Source organism: Eubalaena glacialis, chromosome 1 (assembly GCF_028564815.1).
Source record: "Eubalaena glacialis isolate mEubGla1 chromosome 1, mEubGla1.1.hap2.+ XY, whole genome shotgun sequence".
In the NCBI taxonomy this organism is placed as follows: Eukaryota; Metazoa; Chordata; class Mammalia; order Artiodactyla; family Balaenidae; genus Eubalaena; species Eubalaena glacialis.
Window position 1 is genome coordinate 180,245,864 of NC_083716.1, and position 25,319 is coordinate 180,271,182.

Consider the following 25,319-nt stretch of genomic DNA (forward strand, 5'->3'; position numbering starts at 1 on the left):
AGAGGGGGTCTGTTTCTGCTAGGGCTCATTTGTGCTATGCGTTTTCTGGCTATAGATCAAAACATAGGGCAGCCCTAGGAACCAAGCCCAGGAAGCATTAATGAAGGCCCACACTATGCTACCCACTGCCCGCCTTCCTTACCTGTAGCCCAACAGGAAGAGTGGCTGGGGAGATATGGAATAGGAGAGGCTGAGAGGGCTGGGGTGGAACATGGAGCAACCCTGTGCCCACTCTGTGGGCACAGCAACCACCCTCTGTGGGAGGGTCCTGGGCTGTTTGTCCTCTGAGCAGTATTTTGCCCTCCCTGTGCTCTGCTGTGCATCACAAGGAAGCCGACCTCCGCAGGGCCTTGGTTTTGCCTTTAGGGTTGGTTTTCTTGCTTTGATCCGTCCTCTCACCAATGTCAGTCACCAAGCTCCTTCTTTCCCTCTTCTGTTTAATCATTTATAAAATGAAATTCTTTTCCTTATTTCTCTGGTTTATGGTTGGAGAGGGATGGGATGCGGGAGGGTCTCCAGCTCCCCTCAGCGGTGGGAGGGTGGCAGCATCTCCAGCAGCGGCTGGACCTCTAGGACCAGGAGGCCCTCCGGGGTTCCAGCTCCCACCAGGACACCTGGCTCCGGCTCTGGCAACGCCTCCTCCTTCCTCTGTCCCCCCACCTGAGGGCTTCCTGTTTGGCTAGCATCCAGGTTACCTCCTCATCGCCTCTTAGGCTTCTCAGCTCTTGCACCACCTGTAAAGCTAGTTCCCAGCATTAAGTTCCCTCCATGGGAAATACTGAGTGCTTTCCATTTTCCCACTTGGACTTTAACTGCTACCTGCCTTTCTGGTATATTTGTCTCAGCCCTGGAAGGGCAGTCCCTCAATGCCAAATGTTTTATTGTCACAAAGTTGCTCTTTAAAAAGTTAATTCCGACCAAGCATGATGCATGGTGCTAATGTGTCATCTCAGTAGGATGTTATGAACACTTATTGCTGGAAACGCCTAAGATCAACTCTGGTACCTGGTAACTGAGAAGGGCTTAGATGCATTTTTCTCAATGAACTTTAATTAAATGGAATGTTAACTCTTCCACAGTGTGAGCCATGATATCTGTAGGAGAAAAGAGCAGGTGCGATGGGTCATTGTTCCTGCAGCGTAGACACTGGAATAAGACTGACCTGGATTCACTTCCCAGCTCTTGCAGTCATTCGCTGTGTGTGCTCAAGTCCCTATGTGTTGCTGGCCTTAGTTTTCTCAATAAAATATGAGAGTAATAATAAAATAAGATAACACATGTAAAAGGCCTGACACAGGAAGTCCTTGGTCTTGCTTTTAGGGCTGCTTTTCTTGTTTGGATTCTCACTAATCACCCCGTCCTGCTTCTTTCCCTCTCCTATTGAGGGAATGAAATTTATAAAATGAAATTCCTCTCCTCGTTTCACTAAAGCTCAGCTAAAGTGAAATTCTCAAAAATAAAACCTTTACCTGAAAGCCAAGGGAAACCAAAAAGGAAATAAATAAGCAGATACAAAAGCAATAAATTCACACTCCCTATGGAAGGGGCCCCTGAACAGGCATTGGCAGTGACTTTGTGTCCCAGGGACCCGGCCTACCTGTCACAGCCCTCTACCTCACAGCGCATGGCTGCTAGGCACCAACGTAGCTCTTAGATCATAGAAGCTTGCCTAACTGAATACGGGATGGAGTCCCTTTCAAAGACAAGTTTTTATTCCCCTCCCCCCCAAGTAAAACTTTCCCTGCTTTCACCCTGCGTGTGTTCCTTGGAGGTTTTATTTAAATAAAGGGACTGTCCCCCTCTCAAAGCATCTATTCATTATGTTGCCTCCAAACCTAAAACCTCTGAGCCAGGGAAGGTTCTGAGAATGCTGCCTTTCAACAGATTAAACAGCCTCTTGGTCCTGGGATTATCTCACTAAAAGGCAACCTGTGTACGTTTTGCTCCTTTAGAAGTTGCAAATCAAAGGAGCTGGTTGAAGTCTGATGCTTCCCCTGCTTTGGTAATAGTTTCTTTTCAGGGTTCCAAGGAAGCAAAAAGGGAACTATCCAACCAAATTGACTACCTAGGGACCACTTGTTAGCATTTTGCTTAAATATAATCATTTTTGTAGAAACAAATAAAAAGATGCAATCTTCAAATAATGTTTCATTGCGCCTACCAAAGAATAAACATTCATCAATAATCCTCAAGCACGGGCATCTTCTTGACCTCTGGCTCAGCCAGCCTCTCAAAGACTACTGCAAAGGAAAATAGATTTTTGTTTTTCTATAGGAAAGAAAAGGTTACCTCAGAAGCTTATCCTACATTCATCTACTCTAGACCACATATACCTACACTTCCTTCTTCTAAGACAGGAAGAAGAAATGGGTTTCTGCTGTTACTTTCAAGAATAGCCAGAGGCTTCTACAATTTGGATGCATAACGAGGCACAGTCCTAGACATATAAACCAACCTGTGTAATGTAAAGAGACAAGGTGCATGAGTACTGGGAACTCACAATCCGGAAATAATCAACTGTTTTGACTGCACACATTTCCAGCGCCCTGGTGCATGCTGGCCTCCCCCCTTTGGAACATGATTCCAGGTGATTTGGCATCACGGAATTCTCTCTGTCTTTTTTGAGGAGGTGGTACAGGGAGTCTGTGAGCTCACGGTCCCTTTCCCATGAAAGGTCTGCCATAAGAGAGCGTGGGCTACTTCAGGACAAAGTCGGTCTCTGTTTAAAGCTGCTATTGAATTTGACCAGATGGACATTCCTTGGTCTATGCTAGTTGTAAACAGAATGCTGCTAAAATATTATAATATTGCTTGACATCTGTGCTCTAGTGATTTCCAGAGGAAGAAAAGGTCTAGATGCCAGCAAGGTGATGAAAATGTTTAAGTTCAGTGCGATTTCATTCTAAATTCATCTGTGTCTCATCTATGCTGTTCTTAAAACTTAGGATTCTTTTCCCTTTTTTCCTTAATTCTATTATAATATTAAAAGCAGCAACCCATCTGAAATTTATTGTTAATAAAAAGCAAGGCATATGTTTATACATGTATATTCATATTTAGGTACCTAAAGTATTTAAAATTAATATTGACTTTTTATTTTCCCTATTGATTATATATTAGGACAAAGGAAAAACCTACCTATTTATTTTCAATGCAATGGCTTCTATTTGCAAAAAGTATGGGTTTTTAGTATAAAGTATAATAATCTCTGTGTTAGTTTTCTGTGACTGCTGTAACCAATTGTGTAAGCCACAAGCTTAAAGAAATGCAAATGAATAACCTTATAGTGCTGTAGTTTAGAAGTCTGAAGTTGGTCTCACTGGGCTAAAATCAAGGTATCAGCAGGCCCGTTCCTTCTGAAGGCTTCAGGGAGAAATCATGTATTATTCTGCCTTTTCCATCTTCCAGAGGCTGCCCTCATTCCTTGGCTCTTGGCTTCCTCCACCATCAAAGCCAGCAAAATCGGGCTGAGTCCTACTCCCACAGTTAGCTCTCTGGTTCTAACTCTTCTGCCTCCCTCTTCCATCTTTTAAGGACCCTACAATTACAATTACATTGGAGCCGCCTAGAAACATCAGAATAATCTGCTTATTTTGATCCTTAACTTAATCACATCTGCAGAGTCCCTTTTGCCATGTAATCTAACGTATTCATAGGTTCTGGGGATAAGGACATGAACATCTTTGGGGGCCATTATTCTGTCCACTGCAATCTCATAGGTAAATCTACTACTTACCTTCTGGAAGTGGCATAAACAGCATTGTGTTGATGGTTCTATCACCACCTTTGACAGAATATATCTTTGCCATTACCAGATATTTCAGAAAAATAGAGTGAAGGGGTTTCAGTAGGACTAGGGGACTCAGCTGTGTAGCTGTGTAGCAAGTCATTTCCCTGGGATTCCAATTCAGCACCTTCATCTGAAGAATGTGAATAGTGCTAGGGGCTTTATCTAGATCCTAGAGCTGTTCTGATAGTCACAGAATCCTGAAAACTTTGTACACCACTTTGCAGATGAAAGAGATGGTACACTAGCTGCCCCAGTGCGTTTGAGGAACTTGAGTATGTAAAACCACAAAGAAGCATCATTTAAAAATTAAAACTTTCTAACAATACAAATTGCAGGAAAAGAATCTTAACTACATGAGAGAGGATGAAGTCGCTCATTTCCATTCTAAATCAGTCCTTTATCCCTATCCCCTGAGATAGGTCATTTTAATCTCTATTCATGTTTATCTTCTTTTGTTTTTTCCTCTGCCCTGATGTTTGTTATGCTGTGAGTAGATATTGATTCCCTTCTCATTAAGCCTGCAAACATCTAATCATTCCTGTTTGTTTTTTTTCATTTTTAATAATTTGTGTTTAAATTTTGGCAAATCGAATGGTCTTAATTTTGCCCTTTGAATGCCTGTGCATTCAAGTTCTTTAGGCAGATTTTCTCTCTTGTTTTTTTAATTCTATTTTGAGTTTTATAAATGGATGTTTCTTATTATTCCCCGACCCATAATTTTCTTTAGTGAACTTTTTGTTTAATTTTCTTTTGCTTTAACATTTTATTTTTCAGACACCTCTCATTGAACCTCACGTTCCTCTTCGTCCTGCTAACACCATTACCAAGGTAATGGGATGTAGGTGGGTTGATGAGCCAGCAGAGCTAGCTTCTTAAGTAACTACTGGAAGTGGTCCGTATGTCAGAGCATCACATCAGGAAACTGTGGACACAGTTTCTAGAAACAGTACATATCGGTGTGTCTCAGTTCTCAGTATAAAACAGTGACATGTCACACAAGTGAACAATGCAAATGTATGAGTGAATTTTATTTTTCAAGTGCAGAGTCAGATTGGAAAGTGATTTAGTGATGCATCTGGTTTGTTTTCCATCTATAAACTCTCCTTTCTCTTCCCCTCCTCCCATCTGATTAAAATTCAGGTTCCTTCAGAGAAGATCCTCAGGGCTGGAAAAATATTACGAAATGCCATTCTCTCTCGAGCACCTCACATGATAAGAGATAGAAAATACCACCTAAAGACATACAGGTATGTGCAATAATTCTAAAGGCTGTGGCCCCCTCAGATTCGTGATTAGTGAAGTTAGAACAAACTTGTGTTTCTCTGTTTTCCATCCATGGGCAGCATGTTTTATAATCCTCCAGGTTCTGGAAGTTAAGCTTGTCTTGGATCCCCACTTAACTCTAATTAGCCTTCATATTCCCAGGAGTTACTCCTAAACTAATTTGCTTAGACATTGGTTTAACTGTGATGAACATAGAAAACTTTTGTAATTCTGTTTGCTAAAGTGTATTTTAGGAAAACTACTAGATTTAGATGAGATTCAACTAACATTTACTAAGTGTTCATTTGTACTTGAAGCCCTGTACCAGGGCACTTTATATATATTATCTCATTTCATCCTCATCACAACCTGCGAGGTAGGTGTGTGGCCATTTTTCAGATGATAAAACTGAGGCTCAGAAGAGATTAAATAGTTTTCCTTGACCAAGTCACAAATCTAGTGAATGGCAGTGCCAGGATTTAAACCAAGGTTGGTTGATTTACAAGTTTCATTCATTCATTCTGTCATTCATTCATTCCACACATTTATTAAGCACCTACTGGGCAGGTATCCCTAAGGATACAGGCGTGAAAAAAATATAAAATGCCCTTTACATAATTTACTTTCTAATGTAGGATTTCATTCTAGTATGCATATAGTAAGATATGCAACTCTGTTTCACATCTATGATCATATAGAATAAAGACTCATTATAGCTGCCACTGGAGTTAAGAAATGATAAAGACAGGGGCTGTATGATTTAGTTGACCTTCTGGAATGACTGAACCATGGTGGGTAAATGAAGAATTCATGTCTAATCTTTAACTCTTGATTTTATCAACTCAGCAGCGGTTTAGGAACTAGAACGTCCTGTCTATGGCACAAAAGCCTTCACTCCCTCTCCCTGCGCCCACGGTTCAGACTCACAACCCTCTTTCAGCAATCAGTCGGACTCTCATTTAGCCTCGTTTAGACATGACCTCAGAACCCATCAGACTTAGCATGAGTCAAAACCCATTTGATTCACATGAACCAAATTCATAAGACACAGTGAAAAGCTAGGATACAAATTTTAAAGTGACCACAAAGGATACATATATATATATATATATCTTTCTAGTGACCATCAACCATGATAGTACCTGTAAAATTATACCCGGTTTACCCTAGAGCAAACCTTCCAGTATATGTACCTCAAATCCAGTCTCTTTCCCAAGGACAGAGATGGAAACACATTGCAAATTCTTTCTCTTTGGATCACTTTTTCGGCACTTCCTGCAAACTAACACTCTTCTGCTTGCATTTGTCATGAATATGTTTATAAGACCAAAACTGGCAGTTTGTTACATTTAGATTGGCCTCTTCTTGATAGAATTCTGGAAATGAGATGGGATTTGAGAAAGACTTTAATCCGAAGCATGCTCCTCTTAGGGCATGTTCCCTCTCTTAAGACAGATTGCTCCTCTTGCCCTTTTAATGTGGATATTTACCAGCTACCATTTTGGTTGATTACATTTGGAAGCCTTTTCCTTCAACTCTGGAAGTTCATTCTTTTTTTGGCGTCTGTAGTTCCTACACACTGTTACAATTTTGAGGGAAGTCAAGGTTAAACTCATGTGTCCATGTCCTCAGAGAGAGAGTTCAAACTCTTTAACTCATTAAGTGGATCTCAAAAATCTCATACAGCTAAAGGACCTTTTTCTTTTTAAATTTATATTCCCTTAATTTAAGATGTGATTATGCTTTCCCAAGTGTTGACTTGCGTTAGGGAAATTCCATTAAAGATGTCATCTTTGGTGACAAATAATGGAAATTAGAAGTCAGAAACCATAATCTCTTTCTTGCTCCATAGTCCTAAGACTTTAACCCCCTGAAATATAGGTGTTATGTCTATTCCACACCTTATGACACAAATTAATGATCTGTTGATAATGACCCATGGACGCAACCAGAAGCCAGAGGCATGATTTCTTTTTCCTGCAGGACATTTTGAGTGCCTGGTCCCAGATCTTGTTTCCAGTTCCATCCTCTCCCTCCCTCCTGTTTTCACCTGCCGCCACTTCTATCATGACTGCAGTGCAAAGGGATTGAAGTCTCCCCAGATGCAGCATCACCCCCAGTGATCACCACACTAGAGATCAGCTGTCGATTTTAAAATAGCTAAAGATCATTAATAGAGAGGAAACCCGGTGATTCCACCAGCCACAAGTGGCACAGCTGTGTGTCTTTGTTCTGTGTTCTGACTGCAAGACTCTTACACCCTGTCCCAGGGCCGAGAGGCTCTGGGATCATCTCAACACCATATGCTCTTTTTAGTAAAAGTAATCATTGAATTAAAAACCACATGAAATTGATTTTTTTTATACTTTTACATGACTTTTCCCATTAATAAATTCTCAGATTAGATGAGGAACACGACAGATCATACGTTTGGTTCACAGTGAATAGTAACTAGGTGCCTCTTTGCCCATTGAAGCTCTAAAGTGTGGGTATGGACTGTAATCGGAGCAGTCCTAGAAATCTAACAGCCTTCTCAGGACGTCCTCCTTGTGCTGTATTCTTGGGTCAGACCCGCATCAGGACATCCCAGGAGTTCTGATAGATTTCAGAGTTCCTGGAGTCTTAGGACTGGACATGGCCTTTGAAGCCATCTTTTTCTCCTCTTTTCTTTTATAGATGAAAAAACTAAGAACCAGAGATTTGAAACGATATGGCCAGAGTCACACAGCTAATAAGTAGTAGACCTGGTGCTGGATCTCATGACTTCTCCCAGGCTAAGCTCTTCCTAAAATGGACCAGCACTGGGAATCTCCTCCAGTTCAAACTAGAGAGGAGCTCCCTGGGCTGGAATGAGTCTTAGTGCCCCAGAGATGGTGGCATCCTCAGCACAGGAGGGGAGGTCACCAGTGACTCAGACTCAGCTGCAGGCAGCCAGCTGCTCTGAAACTCCCTGCTTATTCCTGTCCCTTGGGATTCCTCCCTCGGACTTCAAGATCCCATTTCCTCCGTTGAACAGTTATGCCACGAACACCTCTCTCCCCACTGAAGGTTTCCTAATATGTGTGTCTAGTTATGTGTTTCCTAACTAATGCACGTAGTCTGCCCATCCTGACCAGCTTACCACAGAGGGGCATCATAGGGATGCACATGTGCCTGTACAGAAAGGATTTGGAGCTCTTCAGATGACAGGCTGTGTCGAAGTGCATCAAACTTTTTTCAGAGACTTGCATCGCTAATTGCTTCTTTCTCCCAGGAAACAAGCTCAGTAGTATTACTTGAAAATAGAAAGTGCTATATAATTTTGCATTTACACGTAGCCTTTCACGGAGCACCTCCTAGGGCCTCACAAACCTTAACTCATTCCTCAAAAGGCTCCGGTGAAGGAAGTCAGAATTAGGCTTTGCCTTCATTTTACACCGAGATTTTTCTGGGACCGGCTCAAGAGTTTCTGGCCCTGGGATTCGCTTGCCAGATCATGCTCCCCGTCTAGCTGCCCTTTAGTCTCCCCTGGGGCTGCCGCCTGTAATGCTCTTCCGTTTAGCCAGCCTTGCCTAGAAGATTCTCTCGTGAGTTGAGTGGTTTTATTGGTTTGTACAAAAGTTTGAGGACCTGAGGCCACATCATGCAGTGCTTTGTTTGCCATGAGACCTCTTAGGGTGGAAGAGCATGGAGCCCTGTGGGAGGGCCTCCTCTCAGAAGCCATCTCCCGTCCTTCATCTGCAAGGGGGTGACTTCCCCTCCTTTGTGTCCTGCCACCCCTTAGACAGTGCTGCGTGGGGACCGAGCTGGTGGATTGGATGCTGCAGCAGACCCCGTGTGTTCACTCCCGAGTCCAAGCTGTTGGCATGTGGCAAGTCCTGGTAGAAGACGGTGTTCTCAACCACGGTAAGATGAGCCACGGTCCCTGGAAAACCCTCAAGAAATGCGAGGAAGTGCACTCCCCTAGGTAGGTTGTGGCTGAACTCCCACATGGGCCAGAAAGAATCATGATCCCTTTAGGGACCCGCAGAGCTGGCATCTTCATTCAGCAATACAAATGCAGCAAGTGGATGCCGTTGATTGCAGTGTTCCACCATTGTACCTTCCTAACTTGGGAGAGCGGATGAAGGGAAAATGAAATTGAAACCCGAGTGCATCAGTTCCAATTATGTTTATTAGTTTGCATTCACGGTTCATCGATAGCATGATTATACTCTGAGCATTGCATAGCGGTCCTGATGCAGGGGCCGACGGAAGAGCAACAAAGTGTTTGGCCGGGCTGATGACGTGAAAGAGAGTACTGAATTCAGAAGCTGAGTTTTCTGGGAGAGCCAATTTTTGTACCCACACGTAATATCAGGAGCGTGCTCTGTGGCGTAGCCCCTGGTATCCACAGGGGCTATAACTGAGCAGAGTAGCTATTCAGGACTGGAGTGGAGCTGTGATTGAACTGCTCATGCCATTTGTTTAAAGGTCACTTTTCCAAACTGACAAACTATTAAAATCATTCCTTTAATTTTTAAATACCTGGGAATCTAATGATGCTCTTGCCAGTGTTTCACAGACTTTACTGTGTATACAAATCACCTGGAACTGTTGTTAAAATGCGGATTCTGATTCAGCAGGGCTGGGATGGGTCCAGAGAGTCTGCATTTCCAAAGGCTCCCAGATGATGCAGATGCTGCAGTCCCAGGGATCATATTTTGAGCAGCAAGGGTCCTGCCACTCCTCCTCATCTTTGGATAGCGTTGGTGCTCCCTCCTGAAAAGGGGTTTAAGAGCTTTCAGACACATAGATGAGGGATTCTGAGCCAAGTTTATGACTTTGTCCTACTGAGATCTAAATCTTCTTGTTTAAAGGGAATAAGAAAAAAAAAAAACTCTTTAAAACTTGAACTGGAAGGAAATTACCATAAGATCCTAGGGGTATATGACCTAGATGCTTGGTCTTGTCACCTTTGTTCAGACAATTTTATTTTAATTTTTTAACTGCAGACAGACATGTTTCTAAGCAGTACATATAGAAAGAAAAACATCAATTCTGATTCCTGACGAAGTCGGTTTTTTTGTTGTGTTTTGTTTTTTGTTTTTTGCTAAGTCTGTACTTTGAAAAAAAACCAAACAAACATTATAGAGCATGATCTGGCAGGTGGTTATTTTCGTGTTTAGGACATATAACCCACATGCTAGAAAATGTCACCAAGGCAATTTTTGCCGGTCAGAGTGCTCATGTCAGGAAAGTTGGCAGGTTCTCATAAGAGAGTCCCAGGGCAGCTCAGGAGATGGGCGGGTCAGAGAGGGCTGTGAGGTGCATGACTGCAGCCCGGAGGTCGCGTCCCACAGCTGCACCGCCCTGGGTGAGGCCGAGGGAGAAGGGTGAGGTGTCTCACACTTTGCTGCCACTTGGCTCACTTGCCCGACACCATTCTTTCGTTTCTGGTAAACGGGCCCGTGAGGCAGAGGTGCAGCAGCTGACGCTTGCCTCCATGTTTCCCATAGTGGACCAGGAGCATCATTTCCAAGATAAATATTTATTTTATCGATTTCTGGATGATGAGCATGAGGATGCGCCTTTGCCTACAGAGGAGGAGAAAAAGGAGTGTGATGAGGAGCTGCAAGACACCATGCTGCTGCTGTCGCAGATGGGCCCCGACGCCCACATGAGGATGATCCTCCGCAAACCGTGAGTGAGGGCGTGTGGCGCCCCCTGCAGGTCACCCGTGCAAAGGTGCGCACCTGGGCGGAGGAAAGCAACGCTGACTTCAAAAGACGTGGCCTTCCTTCCCCCAGGGCCAAAGGAGAGATGCCGAAGGAGTGACAGATGTGTTTGCCTCTTGTTGTTTTATTCTATGTTTGAGCCAGATCGTTCCAGTTCCCTTTTGCATGAGTTAAAACTATAGAGATTTTTCGCAGTTGGCTCAGGATGTCAAAACTGGGTCCACATATTAAATGACCTTTGGTCCCTGACAAACAAACTGCTCTGCTTCTGTGCCAGACTGTGGAAGCCCCTTTCTTCCTGATGCAATAGGACAGAGGTCGTCAGAACCATTAGACCTCATACCTGAGCTTGTATGCCTGCTTTCATTCATTCATTCATTCAGCACATTCTTTCAGCCCACGCGGAGGCTTCTGCTCCTTAGCTTAAAGACACATTCTTTTTTTATTTTTTTTTTAATTGAAGTATAGTTGATTTACAGTATTGTGTTAGTGTCTGGTGTACAATGAAGTGATTCAGTTTTATATTTTTTTCAGATTATTTTCCACTATAGGTTATTGTAAGATATTGAATATAGTTCCCTATGCTATACAGTTAATCCTTGTTGTTTATCTGTTTTATGTATAGTAGTTTGTATCTATTAATTCCCATAGTCCTAATTTATCTCCCCCTCCCTTTCCCCTTTGGTAACCATAAGTTTGTTTTCTATGTCTGTGAGTCTTTCTGTTTTATATATAGATTCACTTGTATTACTTTTTAGATTCCACATATAAATGATACCATATAATATTTGTCTTTCTGTGTCTGACTTACTTTACTCAATATGATAATCTCTAGGTCCATCCATGTGGCTGCAAATGGCATTATTTCATTCTTGTTTATACCTGAGTGATATTCCACTGTGTGTGTGTATATATATATATATATATATATATATATATATATATATACACCACATCTTCTTTATCCATTTATCTGTTGATGGACATTTAGGTTGTTTCCATGTCTTGGCTATTGTGAATAGTGCTGCAGTGAACATAGGGGTGGATGTATCTTTTCGAATTAGAGTTTTTATCTTAAGGACACATTCTTAAGAGAACACCACTGCTCCATTAAACTCTTCAAGGCCTCCAGTCAGCCAGTGAGGTGCTCCCTCCCTTCCAGCTCAGTGGAAACCCACCTGACCATCAGCTAAAGTTGAGGACTCCGAAGAGTTTTATCAGATCAATCCAGAAAGACTGTACTGAGCCCCCATCTGTTCAGGGCACTCAGCTAATTGCCACAGGGCATGTGAAGAAGGGTATGCCTCAGTCCCAACCTCAGGGAAACCTTTTCAGTGAGAGGTGACTTGGCCCCTGGATCTGAAACCACTGCACACAGGGCTTATGTTTTTCTGCTGGAAATGAAATCCCTCTCCACCCGGCAACCGGTGCGCGCCAGCTGTGGGTGTCGACTCTGAGTCACTGGCTTGGCCGACCTCCATTCATCAGCGGGGCTCGACAAGAGCGTTATACTTTACCCGTCTCGCGTGTCCCCTGGGCGCTTTCCAAGAGCGAGGTGTCCCTCAGACCAGCTTCCCGGTGTGGGCCCCGCACACCAACTCACAGCAGCCTCTCACTGCACCCTCCTTCCCTTTCCCCAGGATTCTCCCCTTTCCCTTGCCCTTACTCCATGCTGCAAAAAGGCTCTTCAGCATAGCTCATTTTTTGTCACACCATGACCCCTTTGTCACAACTTCCTCTTGGGTCTTAATGTCCTGCACCATGTGTTTCAAAGGCCTTCCCTCCACCCAGATAGCATCGTCATCCTTAACTCCAGAGCCATGGTTTTTAGCTCCTTTAGCCCCAAAACCCTTTCTTCAAACAAAAATGTTGCTGGAAAATCCAAAATATCAAACAGAAAAGCCAGAGCTTCACTGACCTCATCATGCGTCGTAGTCAAGAAAACTGCCCAGTAATTTATGTTTTCTCTGCCCTCAAGGACCACAGGGGTTGGGGAGCCACGGGAGAATCCCCAGGGCTTGGGGAACTGAGATGAAGGCCCCCACTCTAAGCCGTGTTCTCCTTCCTGGCAGACTGCTTCCCCTCTCTCTTCCCCACACCCCCGTGTCTTATTGTCCTTCGTTTACCTCCTCATCATTTGCTGGCTCCATCCCTTCTTGCTCTTCTTGCTGCCCTCTTCATTCAAGCCCACATCACACAGTGGTTCTGAATCAGATGGGGACAGCCCCTAGGGGCGTCAGGAAATGTGGGAGGGGGTTTTGGTTGCCACACTGCTGGCCTTTGCTGGGTAGTTGTAGGACCTAGGGATGCTGAACACACACCAGTACCTAGAACCCTCCAAAATAAGCTGCCCTGAAAAGAAGGCCCCTGTTGAGAAACATTATTGGAAACTGTGAGTTTCTTAAAGGCAAAGACATAGCTCATTTTACTTCATTCATTGGTTCATTTAGTCATTTAACCAATATTTATTGAACATCTGTTTTGTCCTAGATACTATGTTAGTTGCAAAGGCTACAGCATTGAACTAGAGGGTTGCACCTCCTTCCTGGAGCTTTCTGTCTAGGACAGAAGACAGACCATAAACAACTAGTTATGCAAGTAATCATTTAATCACCACTGCATTACATGCTACAAAGGAAAATGTAGTGTATGTTGATAGAATGTAATATGGAGAGGGAAATTGAACTTGTTGTGGAAGTTAGAAAAGGCCATATCCCTAGCTCTGTGCCTTACACCAAGTTGACCATCAGTAAGCCTTTGCTTAGTGAATGAATGAATAAATGAACATATAGCCCCAGCTCTGATGTTCCCTCAGCTCTCCCTTGCTTCAAGGGAGACAGAAATGCCATTCAATTCACAAATATTTTTGAGCATCTACCAAAGATGTTTTTAAAAAGTAGCAAAATGGTTCCTACCTTTGGAGAGTTTATAATCCAATGGGATAGGCACTCCCAAATTAGATTCAGATGCAACAAACATATATTGAGTGCTGGTTGTGTGCGAAGCACCACACAAGGGATATTTGTGCTAATTGTTTGATTCACCCTCGCAAGAGCCTGAGAGCTGGGTTCATGAGTTACCCTTAGAAATAGGAGCCTGTACTTGTGCTTCTTTTTTCTTCCGTACAGCATTGAATCACATGATCCTTGGCAGCCCAAAGATTCTTCAGAGAAAATTACATTCCAAAGTTTGGACTTTTTTAGCCTATCACTGGCTGCTAAAGTACAGGTTTCACCAGTATCCCAAGGTACATCATTTTGGGCGCCCTTGGGATTTTCCCATCTTTTCAGGTTTTATGAAACCGCAAATGTTGGAATTGGGCTGGTAGTTCTTTTGACTTGGTACTCTTAAATTTCCTTTCTATTGGAATGACAGCCCCTAAGAAATGGAAAAGTGAAAAAGAAGGAATCTAATTTAATGAGACAGACTTTCAAACTATACACACACACACACACACACACCATTTTTTTGATCTGATAATAACCTTTGGAGCTTCTACTTTATTTAAGTGGAAAGAAAATAAGCTGAGTTGATCAAGAATTGATGGTATCACTGCTGTCCTTGAAGAGAGCAGCCGAGCACTTTGCTCCTAGGAACTTGAGGGCATGTTCACAGGTTCTGTAAACGTTGACTTTTTACTGCCCAGACTGCCAAGTCATTAAGAAATGTGGAGGCATGAGATGCATTGGTTCCATATTGACCGGGGCAAGACCCCCCAATATAGTAACTCAGCACAGCTGCATTTTATAATAGTCACCACTGCCAGAGAGGTTGCAGAACTCTGACAATTACTGAGAAAGAAATAACACAATATTCTTTGATGAGAAGATTACTTTGAGAATTTGATTGTATAATGAAGATGTTGCTTTGAAAGGTACTTCCTATTGTTCTGAATCTGAGACTCACTAGCAAAAAAAAAACGTGTCACTTGTTTTGACAGGCTACTTAGAAAAATTCTCTGTTTATTACATTAACTGCGGCATTTTAACTGTCAAACTATGAAAGAATGTTCTGTAGTTTAAAAAACAGAATAGAGCTTCAGGGGAAATTTTTTGGCACACTCTTGTTGCTATTGGTATTGAAAAAAAACATACATTCTGAATGCAAAATTAGCTTTTTATGTGGTGGCAGGCAGAGTGACTCACAATGCCCATCCCGGTTTCACAGGTGCAGACCTGGATGGCATTTGGGGGCAAGTGCTATAGAACAGTGACAGTTTGATGGCGCTGTTGTTGCAGCTTCCAGACAGGGCCATCAAACCTAAAATGAGCTCTTGGAGCTTATTGTTTTGATTTGGCTTTGTTTAAAAGTCTAAAAACAAGAGGTTACCCTACAGCAAATAGATACAGTGGAGACCCTTACCAGCAGAAACATGCATTCTGGCTACCTTTGAGCAGGTACTTTGGAGAGGGGCCATGGGCAAAGAGAAGTGGAATGAGCAGGTAAGCAGGTTGTTATGAACTTGAGGCCAGCTGGATAAAAAGAGACTTCAAGGAGACAAAGAAGGCCCTTGCCATACAAGCATCCCAACTTCTTCTTCCAAGTAAAGTGAGACCTAGTGTGCCACTGTTTAGAATGATCTATCAGAAACCAGCCTAAAGGCGGGAGGGAAATGAAGAAGATGCCATTTCCCAGATCTAATTCTAGGTCTGTCTGCAATTTTGAAATTCCCGAAAAGCCTAGAAGCTTAAGACAGTTGGGCCTGAGCAGAGGGGGAAAAAAATGAAATTAAAAAAATATATATATAAACACATAAGAGAATTGTTGGTAGGTTCTGGAGTCTTCCAAATGGGTCAGAAACTCATAAGCTCGAGTACATTTATTTCATGTGATCGAGTAATATTTTCTAACATATGCTATGGGGCGTAAGATTGAAAGGAAACAATTTAAGATAATCAAGTGATATGAGAAAAATACCAGAAGGGGGAAGGAGGGTTGTTTATCAGTCAGTTGGCTACATTAAGACTGCCTCCACCCTCTGTTCCACACACTTGCTCTAGAGGGCACTTAAGAGGCTGTGTGTTTTCGTTAGCAGAGCCTGTTTTTAATAGGGTCTTTACCTGTCCACGCTGTTTTGGAGGGTGTGAAATTTGAAATCCTGATAGTTATAAGGAAATGTGTTTCCTCAGGGGAACCCAGATTAGCAAGCCTAAAATGAGTGGTGCCGAGGGGTTTGATTTCTGTTGGGATATGCCAAGAGAATGTTCAGAGTTATGAAGTCCATCCTCAGATGCAAATCAGATGAAAAGAGAAGCATGACTGAAAGAGCTAATCTTTATGAAATTAAAAAAAAAAAAAAGATTTTATTGTGATTCTTTTTCTTCACTGCATGACAAACTTTTGCCTTTGTTTTTCCTGGAAAGATTGCTGTGCCCTAAGTGTAAGCTTGTGAAATTTACCAGAAGAAATGATTGCAGTAAGTGGGCCGTTCGTTTCTTGAGTTTAGATTTGCCTCTCCCCTATGAAAGCAATTTACCACTTATTCCTCATGTTTACATGCCCAGGAACCCAACCATTGGATTGCTGCCATTAGGGTTCAGATTTGGGAGAGAGAAAGATGGGTGTAGCTGCCATTTACAGTTTAGGGATCATTATTGGATTGCCTCAAGATTTTTATGAATTTTTCCTGTTAAAGTCAATCTGTTCCTCATATAGAAAATTTGGAAACTACTGAAAAGAGTCAAAGAAGAATAAATAACACCTGCCAATCACATCTTCCAGAGATAATTATTATTAACGTTTTGGTGCCTATCCCTCTGGTTATTTTTCAATCCCTAACTTTTTACACTTAATAATATGTCATGGCATTCTCTTTTAACCTTAAATATTTTTTAAAGGTGGGATTTTTAATAGGTGCATAGTAGTCTATCCTCTGAATGTTCCTCAATGCATTCAGTTTGTCATGGTTGGACGTTTAGGTTGATTCTCAAGCCCTTTCTTCTTAAGAGCAGCAGAAAATAATATTCTAGTGCTCTTCTTCCCAGAACAAAGAAGGAATTCCTAGCCTGGCAGGGGTGCAGGAGTGGGGTTGCAGCTAGAAAGATGTCAAGAAAGTTCTAGCAGGGAACTGAAGGAGTGCCCAGACCAGGAGTGCTGGTAAATGTGGCTGGAGAGTTAGACTGAGGTCAGATTGAAGAAGGTCTGCTTCTGTGTTCCTTGGATATTATTTTATAGCCATTTGGGGCACTGTTGACTGGTTTAAAGGGAGATGTGGCATGGCCAGCTTCGCAGTAAGTAGGTTTCTCTGCTATCTGTAGAGAATGGATTGGAGGGGCTGAGACTAAAGATAGAATGCCAGATACTGAGTTTTTTGAGAGTACAATTAATTATATTTTAAGAATTTAATGACAGCATTTGAGATACATGCATTTGACCTAAGAGTCTGCTAAATAAAGTGAAAGTAATACTAAGCACAAGAGCCCCGGATTCTAGTCTTACCAAGTTACCAGTAAGTCCCCCAACATCTCCAGATTACAGAACTCTTAAGCTATAAATTTAATACCTGCTTACTCTCTCCCAGTTTCACAAAGGGATTGTGAATGGGAAAACAAATGCAGTAGTATTTAATCACAGCCAACGTTTATTGAGCACACGTGTGCTAGGCACTGTGTTCAACAGTTGTCTAATTCAATTCTTTCAACAGAACCATGAGGTAGTTATTAATATTATCCCTATTTTATGGATTAGGAAAGTGAGGCTTAGGTTAAGTCACTTGCCTGTGTTCATCCTGAAAGTGGTGGACTCAGGATTTGGTCCAGGTCTTTCTGACTCTGGATCCTGTGTTCTGTTCTGTGGTCTACCACCTATCCCAGGCCAAAAAGGCTTCAAAATGGTCTCTTGGCTTTGTTCTTGGAGCATTACTGAGGAAAGATGTCATGGAAATCTGATTTTAAAATAATTATTGCAGAGTAGTCTCATCTCATTAAGTTATTACTGTATAGACCTGGATGAAGTACAAATGTACTGTAGAAAAAAATTATATCAACACACTAGCCAGGATCACAAACAAAACTTAATAACTAAAAATGAGTCACACTATACATTTTATATAGTGACCTCACATATATCACCTCTTTGAACCTCAGAATAACTCTATGAACTGAGTAGGACTAACGTTATTATCCACAGTTTACAGATGGAGAAATTGAGCTTGGTAGATGGCGAGTGTCTTCTTTAACATCACACAGTAGTATATGTGGCTGAACCAGGAACTGAGCCCAAGTCGGCTTACTCCAAATCCAATTTCATTCATTTTTTTCATGGATAATAATCTTTCCTCTCTAATAGATTGCCTAAACTTCTTCCTCTCTGGTGGATTTACTGAATAAGCAGTGGAGTCCAAAGAAATATGGATAATCTATCTGTCCCTGATTCATAAAGAATTAATTTTTATAAGGAAAAATAATACATCCACATAGCATCTGCGCAAAAAACATTTGCATTTTCTATCTGACATATATGTCTTATACACAAAGGCAGGTTGCTATACTATCTGCTTCTATCCAGATTTGTTTGTTTTTCTCAACTTGCTGCTTAGGTGTTTTAAAGGAAAATATTTATAGTTGTACCTTTTGAAAGGTTTAATGGTACACTTCTATTGTGCCCTTATAGTAAACACTTTTGCTGGGAGAATTTCTGGCATATTCGGTTTCTAAACATGAAAAACCTCAAATCACACTGTCCCCAAAACACTTAGCCCTCAGAGGCCCTGAATCACAGAACCCTTACCCCATGTCCTGATGGGGATCACTTCATTTCTCCCAAATATTCATGAAGCTTTTACCCTTAACTGCAGTTGTAAACTGTATTCATTTCTAACTTCACGAAGAAGGGAAGAATCCCCGTGTGCACAGGCTTTGCTATCAGAACTAGAAAATGCCTAATTGTATCTGATAAGCTTAAGATGTCCTTTTCTGGGTTAAAGGTAAGGTGAGGGGTGGTGGTGTGGCAGGGAACTGAGCAGACAGAGCTGGGCAGGACACCTTAAATGGCAAGTCACCAGGCTCCTGGAATGACTCAAACACTTAACTGCTAACTCTTAGGAAGCAAGGGTCCTGGGAGGTGAAAAGAGAAAGAAACAAACATGTTGTGCTGGTTTTTTAGAGAAGGGGGTGGAAAACCACACCAAACTTTCCTTTAAGAGAAGTAGATGAGGTGAGATCTCAAGATCTTAAGAGTGTTGGGAGATGGTCCACGCTTGAGAAATGACTTGAAAGCAGGAGAATCAGGTGGGTTGAGGTGAAGTGTTGCCACCAAAATAAAGCATTCCACCCCCAAGAAAAAAAACAATAAAGCGTTTCCTTTATTTTGACGCTTGATCAGGTCTTACTTAGATATTTATAACGTTGACTTTTCTGGGTATTTTCCCCATGCACCAGGGAATACGTCTACTAGGCGACAGTTCTCGAAGAACTGGGTCTTTCACCTGCCTAGGTTACCACTGGCCATGCCAGTGTGCCTGCTTGGTGCCTGGACGAATCCCTCATTTTATCCACGTTCCAATAACTGAGTTGCTCTGTCTCTGACCTTGATAAATTCCTTGATAAAACTGTATTTACCAGCAGCTTCCAATATCACCTGAGTCCTCCCATCCTTTAATGTATAAAATGCCTCTCCCTCCATCCCCATTTATTATCTTGTCTGTAACTAAGGCATTGCTGCCGGAATGCATCCCCTGCAGAAACTAGGCCTTTCCACAGCAGGAGCCAACAAATCCACATCAATGTGGCACCACGCAGATTTGTAAAGAAGCAGGGATGCCTAATACCTCTCCCTGTGACATCTGGAGAAGGACGAGTAAAGACCAGGTACATTCACCGGCTGCCACTCAGAGCAGCCGGAGAGTCAATTCACTTCCCCAGCCTCGCACGTCCTCTGTGAAGGTGCGTTGGGAGTTCCCTCCTCCTGCTCGGGGCACAGTGTTCCCTTGACTCTTGAAAGCCAAATTGCCTTCAGTCCTTGGGACCCTTTCATTACTGTTGGAACAGGCTGGGGGCTGATCTGCAGGATCTCTTCTCCAGGTTTTTCTCTGTCCGCCCCACAAAGACCAAAGCATGAGAGGTACTTAATGCCACTGTTTGCCACGACGAGCTCGCTTTTGTTCAGTGATCGCGGTAGGGAAGGCTCCATGATAGATGTGGTGTCGGGCGCTCTTCCAGGGGGTGGGGTACATCGAGAGGAGAGAGCTTTCATCTGTTTCCAGAGCGGAGAGGTGTGTCTCTTCTGAGAAACTAGATGGCACAGCGGCTCTGAGCGGGCGGCTGCAGCTTGGCTGGGCTTGTTCTGTCACTGCGGCCACAAAGTCCACTGGGATGGGGGGGGGGGGCTCGCACTTGATTCTGTGGACGCAGGCTGGCCACACCGACTTTCACTCCATCTGGCCTCCTCTCTGGGACCTCCCTCAACTTTCAACCCTAACAGCATGTCCATGGAAACACCTCGTGGCACACCTCTCCCGAACGCTTTTGCTGCTTTGTTAACTGTGAATATGCTCATTTTCTAAAGCAAGTCTCTTCACACCTTGCAGTCCTGACTTCTCTCACCTTGTTAAAACATGTGCTGTAAACAGGACCAAAAAGTTCGTTGCTGCCTGGGTGGATCGCCCAGGGACAGTGGCCTGCCCTGTGATGACACTGACCACTGTAGACCACAGGCTCATTGTTTTATTTTTATTTTTTTTCCTTTTTTCCCTTTTATTCGGGGTGTTATTTAGGACTCGGAGACTAAACTGTTTCTAGGCTTTGTTCCTTTCTGTTTCAAATGGCTGTCATGGGTTTCTCCAGGGCATCCAGCAAGCGCCGTGGAAGTCTATATTTCTTCGTTTTGCTTATTGATGAATGGAGGTCCAGGGGTAGAATAAGTTCCACGTGGGTCTCTGAAGGTTGGCCATCCACACTCGCACCCCTGTGAAGGCAGTGGGGGCCATGCTTCCGGACAGGCCTTGCTTTATCAGAGGCATGAGGGGGACAGGCAGGGTGAAGCCACTACCGTCTTCCCACTAGTTGCCAAACAAAAGAGGCTCTCCCAGAACAGAGCCCTTCCCGGGAAGTCCCTCCTGGGAGAGCTGCCACTCCTTTCCGTCCTCTGTGTCTGGCAGGAGGGCCCAGGCCTCTGCTTCCTTCTCAGCCTCCTTCTGGACATTTGTCTTAGGGAGCAGGTCTCGAGCTGTAGCCTGGCAGTAAACCCTGGGGCAGGCTGCTGCTCGGTGCGTAGAGTGGGAGAGGGGCCCAGCGGCCCCCTGTCCTGAGTGGAGCAGCATTTTGATGAGCCCTGAACCCTCTCCTGCCCTTGTCTTATCAGCAGTGCTGTCTCCCTCCCGTGATGGTCTCTTCTGTGAGTCCAGAGCTGTGTCTGCCTCCAGACACATCTCAGCCGTTCTATCCCTATCTGCTTCCCATCACCCAAGAATTCCTGAAACTCTCAGGTCCACTGATAGTGCTATGTTATGGTTTGTCGTGGTGACATTACTTATTTTCAGTGCTGTTTTGGATTTGTAAATATCTTTCCTATCAGACCTTTAGCATGGCAGACAAAATTCTGACCATAAAAAGGGTCCTACCCACCAGGTGCTGCTTGGTCTTTCATGGTCATCTCCGTCCAGGCCCCCACTGATCTTGACTTAGTTAGACTGAATAACTTCAGCTGGTCTAAAATGGTAACTTCTTAAAACTGGGTGAATAAATTTATAATCCTACAGAAAAATCTGTCTTTTCTATCTTTGAATGGGATTTGGAGTAACAGGTGAGGTCCAACATTTTCATCCTGTCTCCTCCCTCCATTAATAATTAACTACTTACCATGACACTTATGTGTGCTGTACCTAAAGTGAGTTGTGTCATGGGCACCTTGTCCTAATGGACCTTCAGTGGGAAGGATAACAGAGCATAAGCCCCTATTTCCTTCAGGCCACAGAACAAGGACTGGTCCTTGGTACTGCTGCCATCTCCCCTGGGCAGACCTTGACTTCAGCATGAATCGTGAGAACTTGTGCATGCATCGTGAGAACTTGTGCATGCATTGTGAGAACTTGTGCATGCATTCATCTGATGAGATGTATTGAACACCTTCCCCCTTAATAATGCCATCCTGCATGTGTGCCATGTTTCCAATGTATGAATGCTTTGTGTATATTAACTCGTTTAATCTTTACAACAATCCGGTTCATTATCCCTACTTTTACAGATGTAGGAACAAGGCATTAGACCAATTGGGCACCTAGGAAGTTCCTGTTTTAGATCTCAAATCCTGTTTCTGTTTTTAGCTTAGTACCCTTTGCACTACCAGATGCTGCTTCTCTTGAGAAGAGCAGTATAAAATCACAGATTTTTAAGCAAATAACATCCTTCACAGTATGTTGTAATTGCCACAGCAGTTGGATCATGTGCCATGGAAGAATAAATTTTGGAGAACCAGGTTTACCTAGGCGAGAGGACATTTGAGCTGGGCTTGAAGCAGGAAAAAAAAAAAAATCCCAGGCAAAGAGAGGAGCACGTGAAGAGTCTTGGAGGCATGAAAGAGCATCGCGTGTCTGAGGACCAGGGAGTTGTCTGGTTATCCCTGGAGCGAAGAACATAGATAGCCATGAGGGAAGGTGTGAAGAGAGGAAAGAGAGATGAGTCTAGGAAAGTCAGTTGAGACTTGCTTTAAAAGAGCCTTGTGTGATGATGAGGGAGCACTTCTGGACAGATTGAGCTTGTGGCACTTGTGGGTTGTCTGGGAATTGATGGCCAGGAAGCTGTTGGAGCTCAAGAGAGAAATCTGTTTGGAGATAAAGATTTAGGTCTCGGCATCGTATAGATGAAAGTTGGGGACTTTTCCCAAGGAGAGAAGGTAGAACGAAGTGAGAACAGAGCTGAAGGCAGAGCCTGAGGGCACAGCACAATTCAAGAGGTGAACAAAAAAAACAACAGCTCATAAAGGACACTGAGAAGAAACGTCTGGAAGACCAGGAAGAGATCGAGGAGGGCAGTGGCCTGGGGGAGGAGAACTTCAGGCAGTGCTCAGTAATGTGGGGCAGTGGGAAGTTGAGTGGGTTTCGAAAATAGCTTGAATGTTGCCATCTTTACCTCTCTTCTCCCACACTTTGGTGCAGGTCCTAAGACTAACTAAGCAGCTCAAAGGGCAGCCTTGACCCACTCTGTCAAATTTTCAGTATGCTGCATTGAGGGTCTGACAGATTTCATCATCATCTGTTTTAACTCTTGGATGAAATTAAGTGATCTTTAATATAATGGGATTTATAGATCCTAAAGGCAGCATTTATTTTTTTAATCTGTAAAACTTGATCAGTGTGGATTTCATGTTGATATTATGTGAAAACTCTTCCTAGACTCATAGATATCTGCTCCCCAAATTCCAACTCTGAATCTGTCAAGATTTTAGAGCTAAATTCTAACCCTTTCTTTTCCCAGCTGAGTTTTTCTTCTCCCTCCATAACAGCCCGCTCCATGGAGGTGAGAATGAGACTTGGCGACCCTTTTCTCCTTTAGCCAAGCTTCTAGGAGGGTCCATGCTATTTGCGGCTGATGTCAAGTAGCAGGAACAGCAGGGCTGCTCCTTGTGCTGAAGAGCCATAATCCTATTACGCCCACCTTGAGACTTCACATTAGCTGCCTCTGTAGTAGTAGATGGACTGAGGTGACTCAATTGACTTTTAAATCTCCAAGGGTCCTAGTTTCAAAATCCCCATGTCCAAGTCAAGTAGTAGATTAGGCCCCTTGCTAAGAAGGCCTGGCTCCTTCAGAGTCCCTGGGGCCATAGCTTTTCCTCCGGTGGGTCCCCTACTTTCTGCATTCCACTAGATTGGGGCACAGTGTATACTTAAGTGGTGATCCTTGGCAGGAGGTGAACCTGGCTGGCATCTCCCTGGGTCATGGATTTAGTACAGGCAGGCATTAGGAAATATACCCTCTGTTGTTTCTATAAGAGAAGGATATCGTATTCTTTTGTTTGTGTTAAAGCTGTCCTTGAGAAGGTAATGCCCAAGGGAGGCAAAGAGTTTTCTTCCTCCAGTTAGCTCCCATTTGATCTGGAATATAGTTGCAAAATTATCTAACTCAACTCTTTTAGAATATTTACAATTCAGTTTTGATAGCTCCAAGTACTTATCTAATAATTGACTAAGTTCTAGATGTAATTTGCTGAACCAAGTGTCATACTTAATTTGTAAGTTTGTTTTTCTCATGCAAGGGTTTAAGTTTTGAATATCACTTTGCTGGATTTTTTTTTCGCTCACTCAAATAAATATGCAGATACCTTCCCATTCGCTACTTCCTTTAGCTCTCACATCACTCTCAGAAGGATATTGTGCCCAGTTTACAGAGGAAACTGAGCCTCTGATGTCACACAGCTGGTGAACGGTTGCACCAAGGTTAAAACCTGATCTTCAGACCCTAAACCCAGTGCTCTGCTCAGCACACCAACACTCCCTGAATTTATTTGATCAAGGAACACTCTTTAAAATACAGTGTAATGATGGAACACCATCGGCAGCTCATTGAGGTTTAAATGTTTAATATACAGTAACATTAAATAATACCACAAGTTATTGAAATTTTAGGACAAAATGCATAAGACAGATGATGATTATGTAATAGGTAACACTCATGACTATAGCAGTTAGCTGAGCGTGAACGTCACCTGTCCATCAATGTGGAGATTGACTTCCTAGCGCTCTCAGAATTAATAACACATTTGTTTGTTTTTTAGTTTCAAAAACATATTAGTCAGGGTTTCTTATACTGGAGAGAGCAATAGAAAATCCAAATTACTGACCAGTCATGCCTTTTACCATTGATGTATAATTAAACTCTATTAGTGATTCCAGAATTATTATAGACATGAAAGATGATCAGCAATCCACTCAGTCCTCCCATGCCAAAATGTCCATAATACCCCCAAGCCCCATCCTTAAAGGCAGACTATTAGATACTAGTTTTATAATAAATTATAGGGAAAAAACTGTACATAGTATACTGATTAACATCTCATGGAACAGTAGTCCTCCATAGAACAGAGTTTGGGAAATGCGGGTGTATTCTTCCCTTCTTTCCCTCTTTTACTAACCCCACACACTACTATTTGCCTTCTGCCCATCTCATGCCCTCACTTCCTCAGGGATAGGTGAGAAAATGTTGTCTGTATGCATCCTTTATCTGAGTCCTGTGGTGGAAGCATATTACATAACCCCAAACAATAGTGACAACAGCATTATTATTCTTTTAGGCTAAGATATCAGGATCCCAAGAAATTTGGATTGATCATCAAGTTGACTGAACCAATAGTTCCTAGTGATGCTAAAAGATAAGTTTGTTGTTATTGATCAAGGTAGTGATGAAAAGCAATTTTGTAGAACAATCATCTACGAAGTAAGAGGTCAGTTAGCCAACTACAGTGTGAACAGAGATGTTCTTCCCTCTGAGATGGAAAGGAAGGGGATTATGTGCCCTTCTGATTTCTTCCATGTCCTTCCATCAAGGAACACGTTCATGTCAAAAAATCCCTTTAGGAATGATCATAGCATAATCTCTCCCTCTGCCGATGTTTTTTTTAATCGGGATTTCTCCTAAGAA

At 42.9% G+C, this 25,319-nt stretch overlaps 1 protein-coding gene across 5 annotated transcripts in view; it reads left to right on the top strand.

The window, feature by feature from the left end:
- Positions 1–25,319, top strand: part of RAPGEF4 (Rap guanine nucleotide exchange factor 4) — a 304,737-nt gene that overhangs the window by 213,630 nt on the left and 65,788 nt on the right. For all 5 annotated transcript variants that reach the window (XR_009700414.1, XM_061184992.1, XM_061185019.1 and 2 more), the window contains 4 exons: positions 4,565–4,618; positions 4,931–5,037; positions 8,817–8,938; positions 10,531–10,714. Coding sequence is in view for 4 of the 5 variants with exons in the window: in XM_061184992.1 (XP_061040975.1) it covers positions 4,565–4,618; positions 4,931–5,037; positions 8,817–8,938; positions 10,531–10,714 (467 nt within the window). In the remaining variant the exon portion in view is untranslated. The remainder of the gene's footprint in view (positions 1–4,564; positions 4,619–4,930; positions 5,038–8,816; positions 8,939–10,530; positions 10,715–25,319) is intronic.